Genomic DNA, 14,696 nt, shown 5'->3' on the forward strand with positions numbered 1-14,696 from the left:
CGCTCAGTTGAAGTGAGTTTGGTGTGATATGGTTCATTATAGAGAATCTCACCAATTTACAATTTCTCTACAGTGGTGGTGAATGGAACCAGAGGCCACCTGACTATTTTGACTACAGTATACAAATATAGCCACTTTATTATTTATTATCCAAACCCACCAGTGAACCTGAACACGTGTCTACTTTGTTTTTCCATGTAATGATGATGATGGTAAAATAAAGTTTATTTAGGGACAAATTTGTGCTCCCAGTCTGTTGTCAGTAATTCTCTTTCATGGGTGGATTTTACAAATATAGGTCAGATTAATAGGTAAGGCAATTTCTCTGTCATCAGGCAGTTTATTCATAATCAATTCGTAGTTAATAATTTTCTGTGAGGGTACTTTTAAAGACATTCAACTTTTAAGACGTCTGGTTCTATTCACCACCACTGTGAACAATTCTGCTGCATAAATTCTGATTAAGGAACTTTAATTTATTAATTAAAAAGTCAACTTTATGTCACTAATCTTAAACCTCGAAGCTTATTAACGATTATTAGGCTTTTATTGAATAGCTGAAGCTTGTTTGGGTGGTCAGTGTGAGCTCCACTCTTCTAGACGGACTCTAATAGGGGGATATTGAGGGGTAATAAATTCATTAACTCACTAAAACTCACAGTTATCTTTATAGCAGTGCTGCTACTAAAGGCCTGTCTGGAACAGCAGCTTCTCTGAACCATGTGACCACAGCCTGTTTACCTGTCCCGTGCTGTGTTCTCAGCCCTAGCCTACTTAATCTGACCTGTGACCTCCAGCCAAGGCCGAGGACTGACCCCCCTTCACTAGTGTCACTCTGGTCTTATCCACACACTTCGTCCCTCCTCAGGCTTTCCTCACTCAGCAGTGGCTCACCCTCCATTCAGAGCCGTCAGTGGTCTCCCACCTAGTCTCTGATATTCTCATATCCTCATATTTCACAGTAAAGTGGGGTTTAGTGGTGGAGAGTTTTCCGTCACTGTGCACATATTCTGATAAACATACCCAGAACTTTCTGTCTGCTCTGCAAACAGGAGTTGCGACAGAGTACACAATCTTTACCCCCGAGTCAACATCTCCCATTGTCTTAATATGGTCTTTGTCTTAATATGGACACTCCATCCCGTGTCTTAATATGGGCCACCCGTCCGACAGCAGGCCGCCACAGCACACACGGCACCCTCTAGTGGGCAGATTTGTGTAGATCTGTCCGTTGCAACGTGAGGACAGGTCATGCAAAGCTCTGCTGAGTAAAGGGAAGGTATGGGGCATGTGGGTAAGGGTCAGTCTGCTGCTGCTGGGATTGATATTCAGTTTCCTACAATGTTGAATCAAATCAAAATGAGCTCAGTATAAAAATAAACCACAGAAAGTGACCAGAACTTTCCAGAACAGGGACAGAACCTGTTTTTTTATCTTTTGCTCAGATTATTCTTATTAATTATCAATACTGATATCTTGAGTATCAGCCAGAATATTCAATATTTTGTTGTTTAAAACTTCGCTATTTTAAAGCAAGTGTTTTTTTGTTTTGTTTTACTTAAAGGGACATATCAATACTTTTTCTAATTTTCTGTATGATTCAGTGGCTGTAAAATAAACACTCAGTCAAAGTGGGTTTGGTGTGAAATGGTTCACTGTAGAGAAACGTACCGATTTACGTTTTCTTTACAGTGGTGGGGAATGGAACCAGGGCGCGCCATGACTACAACACATATATAGCCTCTTTATTTACTATCCACACCCACCAGTGAACCTGAACACGTGTCTGCTGAGTTATAAGGAATATTTATGATGGTAGAATTAATTTTTTTGGGGACTATTTTGTTTCACAACACCCTACATGTACACCTCCACCGTGAATGTTTTTTTTATATGGTAAAACAATGTCTCCGGCATCAGGCAGCACATTTATTAGCATTTTATGTTTAATAATTTTCTGTGAGGATGCTTTTAAAGAAGCTAAACATTTAAGATGGCTGATTTCTTTTACCACCCTTGTAAACAGTGCTATTGCATAAATTCTGCCTAAAGGTACCTTTGAGTACCTTCAAGTTCCTTTAAAACTGCATTTTACAATTATGGTAAAGCAATTTCTCCGGCATCAGGCAGTTTATTCATTATGAATTCGTAGTTAATAATTTTCTGTGAGGGTACTTTTAAAGACATTCAACTTTTAAGACGTCTGGTTCTATTCACCGCCACTGTGAACAATTCTGCTGCATAAATTCTGATTAAGGAACTTTAATTTATTAATTAAAAAGTCAACTTTATGTCACTCATCTTAAACCTCGAAGCTTATTAACGATTAATAAGCTTTTATTGAATAGCTGAAGCTTGTTTGGGTGGTCAGTGTGAGCTCCACTCTTCTAGACGGACTCTAATAGGGGGATATTGAGGGGTAATAAATTCATTAACTCACTAAAACTCACAGTTATCTTTATAGCAGTGCTGCTACTAAAGGCCTGTCTGGAACAGCAGCTTCTCTGAACCATGTGACCACAGCCTGTTTACCTGTCCCGTGCTGTGTTCTCAGCCCTAGCCTACTTAATCTGACCTGTGACCTCGAGCCAAGGCCGAGGACTGACCCCCTTCACTAGTGTCACTCTGGTCTTATCCACACACTTCGTCCCTCCTCAGGCTTTCCTCACTCAGCAGTGGCTCACCCTCCACTCAGAGCCGTCAGTGGTCTCCCACCTAGTCTCTGATATTCTCATATCCTCATATTTCACAGTAAAGTGGGGTTTAGTGGTGGAGAGTTTTCCGTCACTGTGCACATATTCTGATAAACATACCCAGAACTTTCTGTCTGCTCTGCAAACAGAAGTTGCGACAGAGTACACAATCTTTACCCCCGAGTCAACATCTCCCATTGTCTTAATATGGTCTTTGTCTTAATATGGACACTCCATCCCGTGTCTTAATATGGGCCACCCGTCCGACAGCAGGCCGCCACAGCACACACGGCACCCTCTAGTGGGCGGATTTGTGTAGATCTGTCCGTTGCAACATGAGGACAGGTCATGCAAAGCTCTGCTGAGTAAAGGGAAGGTATGGGGCATGTGGGTAAGGGTCAGTCTGTCATCCCCACCAGGCTGGTCACCAAGCTCAGCGACCTGAGCAGGGCTGTGTGCTGAGCCCTCTGGTCTTCTCAAATCTGTCAATCTATGTCAGTCTATCTGTCTATTTATCTATTTCTGTCTTACTAGCTGTCTATCTATATCAGTCTATGTCTATCTATGCCTCTCTCTCTCTCTGTCAGTCTATCTGTCTATTTATCTACAGTATGTCTGTCTTACTATATGTCAGTCTATGTCTGTACCGGTCAGTCTATCTGTCTATTTATCTATGTCTGTCTTACTATATGTCAGTCTAGCTGTCTATTTATATAGGTCTGTCTTACTGTCAGTCTATATCTGTACCTGTCAGTTTTTCTGTCTGTACCTGTCAGTGTTTCTGTCTCTATCAGTCTATGTCTATCTGTCTGTCTACATGTCAGTCTATGTCTATCTGTCTGTCTGTCTGTCTACACTTTTTTTACACAATGTTACTATTTGCACTTCTGGTACAGTTTGTAGACTTGTACTTGTACTGAGCAATGACTTTATTGTATTGATCTATCGCCATACTTACTTATAAAGCTAGCTGGCTTAGCCTCTGCAGTGACAATCACTGTTCCCACAACACCGAATCAAATCAAACTGATCTCAAAATAAGAATAAACCACAGAAAGTGACACGACGTTTCCAGAATAGGGACAATATCTGTCTTGTTCTTTTGCCGAGACCATTTTATTGATTAAAATGAAAGATGGAAGATTGAAACAGTTAAAAGTCCATGTGTTTAGTCTATAATGCAGTACCACTCCTCTCCTCCTAGAGGCAGCACTGAGCAGATCGCTGCCAAATGATTTCCTTTTGTTCCTTGTCCCTCAAAGTCCTCCACAGCTGAGCTCCATTAAAGTCCAGTATTAAAGTCCAGGCAGGGGTAGATGAGCGAAACAAGTCCAAATGTCCGTCAGCTGGGCATGAAAGTGTGTGTGTGTGTATTGATGGCAGTTTAGCTCTCTGGTTGGAGTCTCTGCAGTGTGGATCTCAGGCTGTCTCGAGCGCTGACGCACGACTCCAGGGACTTGTTTTGTCTAGCGGTGGGAACAAAAGCACATCAACCACATGACATTTATATATTAGGGCTGTGTAATGACGAGAACCTGGTGATACGATACCCGTCCCGATACAGGGCTTACCATTCAATACACTGCGACACTGAAAACATGATTATATTATTATTATTATAATTATTATTATATTAACATTTTAGGGGAAACTGTCAGAATATAAAAAACACCATTATTTGCATAAAATCTGAGTAAATAAAAAAACTTATATTATTTTAAAATAATATACATATTTATTCATTTTTATCCAATCAGAACAGTGGGATCTGAGGACCGAGTACAACACTGCTATCTATTATTTGGGGTTTAAATACGACAATGTCTGACACCATGTCTACTTATTAATAATCAATACTGTGATTGAGAACTGAGTACAGCACTGGTGTACTGATAGAAAAAATCATAATAAAGTAGTAATATTATTATTATGATTATTATTATTAATAATAATAATAATAATAATTAAAAAAAAAAATCTATGTACTGTTTTTTAAACCCTGTATGTGGTCTGTGTGGGGGCCCATATATCAATTTCCCTAATTATATAAACATAATAGAATAATATTTGCATAATGTGGCATGACATATGAGCCTAGGGTTTAAGGGCCAATAGTCTTATTTATTTGTTTGTTTATTATAATTAATAGATCTCTGTGTTGTTTTCCTGGTGCATTAAATTGTACTGTGTGTGTGTGTGTGTGTGTGTGTGTGTGTGTGTGTGAATTTGAATGTTTTTTTTACCTGGCCATGAATGCGTGCAGCACAGCAATGTGCTCCCGGGGGAAATAGCTCTGCTTCACTGCATGCTCCAGACACTGCAAATGTCCTGCTACTACAGGTACTGGCTTCAGTTTATCCTCACTCTATAGACACACACACACAGAGACACAGACACACACAGACAAATGGACAAACAAATTAGAGAGAAAAAAAAGGTAATATGTTAACATGCTTTCTTGTAAGGTTATTTTTTTTTTACCCCTCAAGTAAGTGTTAGTTTGTGTGTGTGTGTGTGTGTGTGTGTGTGTGTGTGTGTGTGTGTGTGTGTGTGTGTGTACACGCTGAGGTTACCTTCAACAGACCAAGCATGACTAGCAATGAGGAGATGAAGCTGAAGGTTTGGGCAGAAGGCATGGTGAAGGTTTTCCTCAGAACAGCATCTAGAAACGAACACACACACAGTTTTCACCCGTTCAGCCTTAATACCATCTCTTTAGTGACAGCAGGGGTTCTGCACAGAAATGGGCAAATGGTTCTGTGCATGATTAAATTGGTTCTCTCTAGAACCTTTTATTCTTAGAGTGCAGCATTTAGGAAAACTAGCATATGAGGAAGGGAAACACCAGGTTCTCACCAATACTCAGCCATACTGAATAGTGTGTTTCAGGAGAACAAAGGAAGATGGGCAGAGCTCTGTCTTTATTAGGTCATAGTGTGTGTGTGTGTGTGGAGCTTACCGATGCTGTCCAGAACTGCAGCTTTTACCTCAGGATCCTCCTCCTTATACACAGACGAAATCTTCAGAAAGGCCTCCACAGTTTTCCCTACATCTGTCACATCCACCTACACACACACACAAATTATAAATTAAGACCATCCTTTACATTTGTTGCCCTGTTTCCTAAAGCCTGAAATTAAGCTCAGCTTCATGCGGGTCGGACCTGCTGCTGGATGAGTTCGGCTCTCTTGTTGCCCAGGCGGAGCAGTTTGTCCGGCGAGGGGAAACAGAGGAAGGACGAGACGTCTGGAGGACGGGGTGCTGAAGGAGGAGTCGACATCTGCAGACAAACACACACATACCAAAGCTAAATACATTTCATCTCGGGCAAAAGCAAGAAACACTGAGAGGAACTAAGAAAGGTGTCCACCTGTAAGAGCAGCTATGCTGGGAAATACAGAGGAGCTGAGGAACCTACTTTTACAATTAAGACTCGTCCTCATCATTCTTATCACTCATAAGCGCTGTTAGACGAGAAGCACCTCATGAACCCGGCTCACTGGCGTACTCAAATAGCTATTGGTGCTTTGCATCAGTGACACTGTGTTTTACCTTTAACAGATGTTGAAGGAAATGATGATAAAATGGTAAATAACACTGTAGAAGAAGCGAGGACACGAGGACACTATCGAAAGCTTGAGCATTGGCCAAACCTACATTAAAGCAGCATTATGCGAGAACTAGGATTTTTGCTCATGGGCTCCCCCTACAGATGGATACACCATCTCTATTAAGAAGACAGACCTGACTGAGTTTAGGGGGCTCATCATCTCCCTCTTCCTCATTTTCCTCATCTTCATCTCTATCTTCCTCTTCTTCTTCATCATCATCTTCCTCCTCCTCCTCTTCGTCCTCATCATCATCCTCCTCCTCGTCCTCATCATCATCATCTTCATCATCATCCTCTGGCTCTCCCTCATCATCACTGTATGTGACAGAGAGAGGTTTGTTAAAATGGGAACTCTACAGAACATCCCACTCATAAGTAGTGTTAACAGTCATCCTGCTGCTACTCTCATGAGCCCAGTGAGCCCGGTCCAGAAGCAGCCACGCAAGCCCAAGCCATGACACTACCTCCACCATGCTTGACAGATGAGCCTGTATGTTGAGATCTGTTCTTTCACAATCACTTTGGCGGAAGATAATCTCGGCCTTATCCATCCATAAAAGCATCCAGATCTTTGAAAATTCCAATATTGATTCTAACCGCTGATGAGCGTTTCTGTACACTATATGTCCAAATGTTTGTGGACACCCCTTTTAATGAATGCATTCAGCTACTTTCAGTTGTACCCATCATTTAAACTCAAACCCAAAGAGTATTCAGACCTCAGCGACCCCAGCAGATCTCCCATATTCAGGCTCTCCATCAGCTCCCGAAGGTTCTGACACCCCTCTTCACCAAAACTGTTACCTACAAACACAGACACACACACACACACGAAAACACAAGATCAGGGAATTCCTCAGAGTGTAATAATGAAGCACTTTCCAATCTTACAAATTTTATTAATTTAATTAAACTGTTGTGAAGTCTGAGATTTACACTGCTATTCGTACCATTATAGGCTTTGTGCAGTTATGTGAGAAAGACTGTGTGTGTGAGAGAGTGTGTACCATTAAGGTCGAGTTTCTCGAGCTGATCTTTGTGCTTGACTGCTTTTGCCACAGCCACAGCTGCCTCCTCTGCGATTTCCCCAAACGACAAATTCAACTCCTGAGACAAACCGAGAGAAAGACATCAAGGCTGCTGTTTACACTCTGCATTAACATGCTGGACGTCCAATTGTGGCAATATGGTTCGGCTACATCCCATTTACACTAATCGCGTCCCAGTGGGATCAGGTAACATCCAATTCTACTTTCCTTTGTAAAAACATGCCACAAGGCATTCAACTTACTTACTGGAAAAGTGTGATACTAAATCTACACTTAATTAACTGTATGTACGCTATATGGACAAAGACAAAAGTAATGGGACACACCTCTTAATCACTGAATTGCCACAAGTGTATAAAATCAAGCCCCTATCCATGCAGTCTGCCTTTCTTACACACATTAGTGAAAGAACTGGAGGTTCTGAAGAGCTCACTGAACTCCAGCGTGGTTCTGTATGTAATAGGAGACACCGCTGCACCAACAACTACAGCTGGTGAAATTTCCTCCCTCCTAGATCTTCCTCCATCAGCTGGAATGGTATTATTATTGAACAGTGGAAGCGAGCAGATCTGACCACGTATAGTTACCGAGCGAGGTCAGGGCCGAGTGCTGAGCTCAGAGCATCAGAGAATCATATTAATGGCTATGGGTTTAGAATGGAAGATCATAAAAGTGTAGGTGTCCCAATATTTTTGTCCATATGGTGTAGATTGAAAACACAGTGTTCACACTGAACCAAAAGAGAAAGTGCAGCTTGAACCCTGCAGAAATTATTATTCAGCATCTATGTAACTACTGTGTAATTACGAGAAATAACCTTCAGTACCTTCAGAATTGGGAGTCCCTCTTTCAGAGCCTCAGCTATAGCGACGGCCCCCTCGGACCGAACCAGGCAATCTCCAAAGTTTATCACCTGTACACTGCGCAAGTGCTTAAGAGCCTGAAACAAACACACACACATACACACACAATACCATTTATAACCAGTGTAGTTGTGGCATCTATGTTTCAACCCACCCTTAAAATCCATGAGCTCTGGTCTATGCTAGTACTGGGTCCCTCCCCTGGCCAAAAACTCAATTATACAACGTAAGTGTTTAGAATCCAACAGGAGCAGCGTACCTGGGCCATGGCGATAGCTCCCTTCTTAGTGAAGGTGTTGTCGTTGAGGTTGAGCACTCTGAGCTCGGGGTTGTGCTGCACGGCGCTGGCCAAGGCCGTCACACCGGGGTGATTGATGCCGTTCTGAGGCATGTGGATTTCCTCCAGACTGCCAATTAACTACAGAGAAGAAACAGAGGCATAAACACTGAGCTGGGAGTAGACATTAACACTGTGAACACTACAGTGACAAAAGTATTTGGACACCTCATTAATCATTTCTCATTCATTGTTTTCTCTCAAATCAAGGGTGTTATATATATTTGCACCTGTAGAGGAGTGTCTACAAACATTTGGACATTTACTTTAGTTTAATAAAGACAGGTAAATGGGAGGTCAGTGCAGAGTGTGTGCCCTCACCTGAAAGGCATGTGCCAGTGCTGTGGCTCCATCATTCTCCAGCCTGTTCCTGCCTGCAATGAAGACCTTCAGCCTCAGGGGGGCGCCAACCTCACTTGATTTCTTATGGCACTCCGTTAGCGCTGCTGCCAAGATCTGAAGTGCACAACATCATAAGACATAATGTTGGAACATTGCTGAGAGAATTTGATTGCATCAGCCATAAGAGTTTTAGCGAGATCAAGCTGGATGATTTTAGAGGAAGGCGCTCCATCACAATTAAAGGTCTGTGTTAGAAGGAGCGTCTGCATACTTTTGGACGGATATTAACAAATATTGATTTTACAGTTAAAATAAATAAATATATGAAAAAGGCTTCGTGGTCTCTCCATCTTAAACCAGGAGCCATTTAGCATCACATTTATGGCCCACCTTTCCCCCACCGATGCCCATGCCGCAGTTGTTGAGGCGCAGTTCCTGCAGCGTGTGACAGGCGGTGCTCTTCAACAGCTTCTCAATGCCCTTCACCCCGTCTGGGCCGAACGCGTTGTCACTGAGATCCAGCACCTTCAGACGAGCTCCAGCTGCCATCAAAGACGCTCCAAGAGAGATCTAAAGAGAAGGTGAGGAGTAATGAGCAAAGAATGACCACATACAGACATCAGCATTAATATTTAATGGAGTGTAGGGAAAGTGCATGTACGCCACTTCTGCTCACCAGTGCGGGAGGGATCTCCGAACGCAGTCGGCCAGTGAACATGTCACTCCAGTAGCAGAACTGAAATCAACAGAGAAGCACATCCTCATAACAACCACAGGTCAACATATTTTCACCCTTTCCCCCCCCCTATTTTAATTCTGCATTATATTGACAAAAGTATTGGGACACTTGCTCATTTATTATTTCTTCTCAATTCAGATGTACTAGAGTTTAACCTGCTTTTGTTGGAGTAAGAAGGCTTTCTATTAGACTGTGAAGGATTGTGAAGGTCGCCACCTCAGACACAACAGCTAATAGACGCCTGTGCTGACCAACATCACACTAGGAATGATGTGGGGAGGAGGTGCCATCAACTCACCGCTGTGAGAGCAAGGCAAGAGAGCAACTGTGCTCTCTCAGGCTCCGGCTGCTGATGGCCAGCAGCGCTTGAAGAACCCCTTGCAGAACCTTTATTTGCTAGAGTGTATTGTTAATTAACACTGCTGTCTAGCTTTACTCCTCTAGGCATCCTTTTAAAGCGACAGCCTGCAATTGGTAGATGGGGCTTTGTGCAGTTTACAGAATAGCTACAGCCTTAGCACGGTGAATACAAATTGCAGATGCATTGTGGGTCCATACTGCACTCGTATTAATAGGTGGGTGTACCTGAAAGTCGCTCTTGTCCTCCAGTGCTTTGGCGATGGCCTGAGCCGCCTCCACTCCAATGGTGTTCCCCTCCAACCGGAGGGCCTGCAAACCCTCAAACTCCCGGATAGCCTTCACTATCTCCTCCGCTATGGACAGAAAGGAGAGAGAGGGAGGGGGAGAAGGAGGAGAGCTTTAGAAGGGCTAAAGGGGTGTAAAATGGGCTGTATCCCGTCTTCTATATGATGTAGAAAAGGACAACTTGATCAAATCCTTTACTTTTGTCCATCTAGTGAACCTTGGCCATGGTGTGCTGTGCTCAGCACTGTGTTTACATCATGTACTGTGTTATAGGTTCTTACCCGACTGGGCATTGTCCAGTTTCAGGCCCTGCCCTTTATAGCTGAGTTCACCCTCTCCAACCTGAGTCCTGGCCAGGGAGTCGGCCAGCTGGGCAACATCGTCCGACGCCATCTTCACACCTACAGTACGGACACACACCCACACGGTCAAAACGAACATGCTGAAGTCATCGTTCCTGAGGGACAGTCCTATTGGGCGGTCCTCGACTTGGCTATGTTATCTGGCTAACGGAGAAAGGCTTCTTTGTGCAATACCCCCCAGCTGTGTGTGTTGGGTGTCAGGAGGGTAATCCGTCAGGTAGGCCTGTCACCATAATTATATTTTGACAGGACCTCAATCATTTTTGATCTTGATATTGCCCATCGTGTTTATTTAGAAAAGTAACTCCATTAATGTGAATAAGTTGGTATATCGTTTTTTTATTATTATTATTATTTTATAATTTTATTTTATGTATTTATCTTATGTAGTTTTTTTTGTTGTTTTTTTTTGGGGGGGGGGGGTAAATTATTTTTTTTAATTCCGATTTCAGTTTCTGAATATTGTTAATAATTAAAAAGTTCACTGCTCTTTAACTAAATTATTATTATGAGAGAGAGAGAGAGAGAGAGAGAGGCCAATGGTGGCATGACCCGGGTTTTAAACTATGGATCATAGTGGCAGTGCCTCGGCCCACCAGACCACTCCGAGCCCCCTGTGACAGGCCTACTCTCAGGCCTCCACCAATAACAGCTTTGTCACCATTTATTAAATATTACAGAGGAATTCCATCTCTGTGGAGTCGATCAGTAAACCTTTTTCAAACGTTAAAATGTGTTTCTTTAAATATTCCTCTAAACAGAAACATAGATAAAGCTAAATAATAATAATAATAAAAAATAATTAATACATAATAACCAATAAAAAAGTTGAATTAGCTTCACTTAAATATGCACAAATCAGTTTCACAAAAACAACTAATTTTCTCTTTTTTTTTTTTTTTTTACAGTGTTTTTATGATGTAAAACCTAAATTCTACTTCCTCTCCCCTCGTTTTCCACTTTAACACAAATCAGCTTGTTTTCAAGGACTGAGGACAGACAGGCGCTCACAGGAGTGAGACGCTCCCCAGTGTATGGAGATAAGAGCAGGGATGGTAATTGGATGCAGCCACCTGGTATCGGCTCATGAGGCCTTTTCTCAGGCCGGGAACGTATCTTCTGTAACCTTGAGAAGAGCTGTTCTGTTAGTCCGGGAGAAGACGGAGCTTTCTATTCTTCAGGCTACGAACGAGAAACTCGCAGACTCAGATTTTTCTGACTCGGACAAAAGGGGTTTTACTACGGCAGCGCTTAAAGAGCCCTTTGCAAAACCTTTATTTTAAAGAGTGTATTGTTAATTAACACCGCTGTCTAGGGCTGGGCGATATGGTAAAAAATACTAGATCACAATATTCATCACGATAATATAATCACAGACTAAAAACATCAGTAGCAACAGAGTCTTCTAAACTATTGTTCAGATACTTCTTCATCTACTGAAACCAGTCTAATCACACTGTTAGTAATGAAACCTGCAGCTGATCATTTACTTGCAGCTGATTATTAATTTTAGTGTTTATTATTTGATCAGTGTCCGGCTGCTGATGGCAAGCAGCATGACCCGGGTTTTGAACTATGGATCATAGTGGCAGTGCCTCGGCCCACTAGACCACTCTGAGCCCCCTGTGACAGGCCTACTCTCAGGCCTCCACCAATAACAGCTTTGTCACCATTTATTAAATATTACAGAGAAATTCCATCCCTGTGGAGCTGATCAGTAAACCTTTTTCAAACGTTAAAATGTGTTTCTTTAAATATTCCTCTAAACAGAAACATAGATAAAGCTAAATAATAATAATAATAATAATAATCATAATAATAATAAAAATCAATAAAATGTTGCATTAGCTTCATTTAAATATGCAGAAATCAGCTCCACGAAATCAAACTAATTTTACCAGTTCATTTCTGCACCCTCCAGTGAACCTGCTCAAGTCTTTTGAGGTTTATATGTAATGCTTATGACGGTAAAATAAACATTTGGCCAAACAACATCCAGTGTGCACCTCTCCAACTAATGTAATGTTAAAAATGTGGGTTAGTTAACCTCCCAACTACGGTACAACACTGTCTCAGGCATCAGGCAGTGCATCTGTGCACATCTGGCATAATAACTTTCCGTGAAGGAGCTTTTAGAAACATTTAGCTGTTCAGGTGTCTTGGTTCCCTTCACCACCATTGTAAACAGTTCTGATTCGTTTATCTAGAACCAACCAAAACACTCCTGAATATCTCACTCTGAATGCATTTGTTCACATTTAAGACATTTAATTATGCAGAAAGTTTGAAAATTTGGTGGCATTCCCCTTTAACAGGTGTGCAGAATATATGATACATTAAACTGATGTTAATTTAAGTAGGCTACCAATACTTACAGGATCAAAAATACAGGAGATACAATAAGAAACCATAATAATAAACAAGATCAATTAAGAATCACATATGATCACATTATAATCACATATGATCACATTATAATCACGTTTCACCTTTGATTGGGTGTTTAAAGCAGCTAGACGTTTTTCATATATTATATATATATGTATGTACGTATGTGTGTGTATGTATGTATATATATATATATATATATATGAAGAACGTCTAGCTGCTTTAAACACCCAATCAAAGGTGAAACATGTGATTATAATGTGATTATAATGTGATATATATATATATATAATATATATAAAATTGTGGCCTAAAGTAAAGTGAGAGGTGTAAGCAACACTGAGGCAGGGCCTAGTTTTCCAAAAGCATCTCAATGTTAAGATTAGCCTAAAAGGCAGAGAGAGAGAGAGAGAGAGAGAGAGAGAGAGAGAGAGAGAGACAGAGAGAGAGAGAGAGAGAGAGAGAGAGAGAGAGAGCTCAGAGTGATGCTCGCTCGACCATTTTAGTGCCAAGGCGCTTTTGTGCTATCCCAGCTCATACATTACAGTAACACGACCTTAACATAATGAAATAAGCAAGCAAGAAAAGGGGAATTAGATACCAAGTAAAGCAGATTTCCCCCACATAAACACCCGAGTACACGAATTTAATAATTAGCAGTCTAAATATTATTTAATAACTGTCACAAGCAGACATTCATCACTAAGACCCACCTTAAATACATCAAACTGGGTCAACAGCAACAGTTACCACACGTGCTCGGTCCAGTAGTGAGTATAACTCTGATCAGAGTGTAAACAGTGAGCTAGGAGAAGGTAATGAGGGGAACTCAGTGGAAGCACATTGAGGTCTGTGCCTCTCTGTCTATGGAAACACCGCACGTTTCTAGGCTCACTCAGCCGGGAGAGCGGCTCCCAGGAGTCTGCTAGCGACGAATTCAGGCCCTCTAAAGCCACCAGTATTCAAAAACCCTCCATATATTTACCTTTAGCACCGTGTTTATTCCGATTTACGAGGTTTGTTTTAGGGAAGCGACGCAGTCAGTCGCCGGGTGCGTCCCGCTCATCCAAATGACGTCGTCGCAGTTCAAAATCGTCCCGGTGCTTCATGGGATATGTAGTTCTTCACCGCCAGAAACGCAAACAAGACTAAAGCACTCATTCAGTTCTATTATCAACAGCATATAAGAAAATCCTTGCACGTATATAGTAATTAGCTATGCTTTAATGAGGTTAAAATGCAGTTTTTAGTTTTAACGTGCAGTCTATATATTAAGTGCAATGCATCATTGTTATAATAGTGTTATTGTGCTGTTGTTATTGCACTACTTTGGCGTACCAATTGTTTATTATTATCACCGTTTTTATTATTTAAGTAAGTATAGATTTTTTTTGCCAGAATATTTATAGCAACATGTAGGAACTGCAGTAAGATTTACATTATATATAATGTAAATCTGGTAGTTGTTCTTAACGTTGTATTAAAACCGGCAGTTGTTTGGTTCCTCAAATTAAACAATATGCTTTAAAACAATATAAATGTTCCTAAAATTACTTTATATTATTATTATTTTGCATTTACTAACTATTCAAAATTAATATAACCAAAAAAAATGTACCAAATTATAGCGAACTGCAAAAATACTGTGATACTAACGTAAAGCGTGAC

The 14,696-nt window shown here is 41.3% G+C and overlaps 1 protein-coding gene across 2 annotated transcripts; it reads right to left on the reverse strand.

The window, feature by feature from the left end:
* Positions 1-3,787: 3,787 nt before the first annotated feature.
* Positions 3,788-14,119, reverse strand: rangap1a (RAN GTPase activating protein 1a). 2 transcript variants are annotated; one of them, XM_072674545.1, is made up of 16 exons: positions 14,014-14,119; positions 10,560-10,679; positions 10,219-10,346; positions 9,571-9,630; positions 9,285-9,464; positions 8,874-9,008; positions 8,475-8,633; positions 8,179-8,292; positions 7,311-7,410; positions 7,023-7,107; positions 6,438-6,579; positions 5,857-5,973; positions 5,653-5,758; positions 5,267-5,355; positions 4,937-5,058; positions 3,788-4,159 (listed from the first exon to the last, which is right to left on the reverse strand). In XM_072674545.1, exons 2-16 carry the CDS (start codon positions 10,669-10,671, stop codon positions 4,078-4,080), a joined length of 1,731 nt encoding a protein of 576 aa, XP_072530646.1. In that variant the 5' UTR covers positions 10,672-10,679; positions 14,014-14,119; the 3' UTR covers positions 3,788-4,077. The 2 variants fall into 2 exon arrangements, with proteins under 2 accessions (XP_072530646.1, XP_072530645.1); XM_072674544.1 differs by having other exon boundaries at positions 6,438-6,618.
* Between the last annotated feature and the right edge of the window lie 577 nt (positions 14,120-14,696).

Source organism: Salminus brasiliensis, chromosome 3 (assembly GCF_030463535.1).
Source record: "Salminus brasiliensis chromosome 3, fSalBra1.hap2, whole genome shotgun sequence".
Lineage (NCBI taxonomy): Eukaryota > Metazoa > Chordata > Actinopteri > Characiformes > Bryconidae > Salminus > Salminus brasiliensis.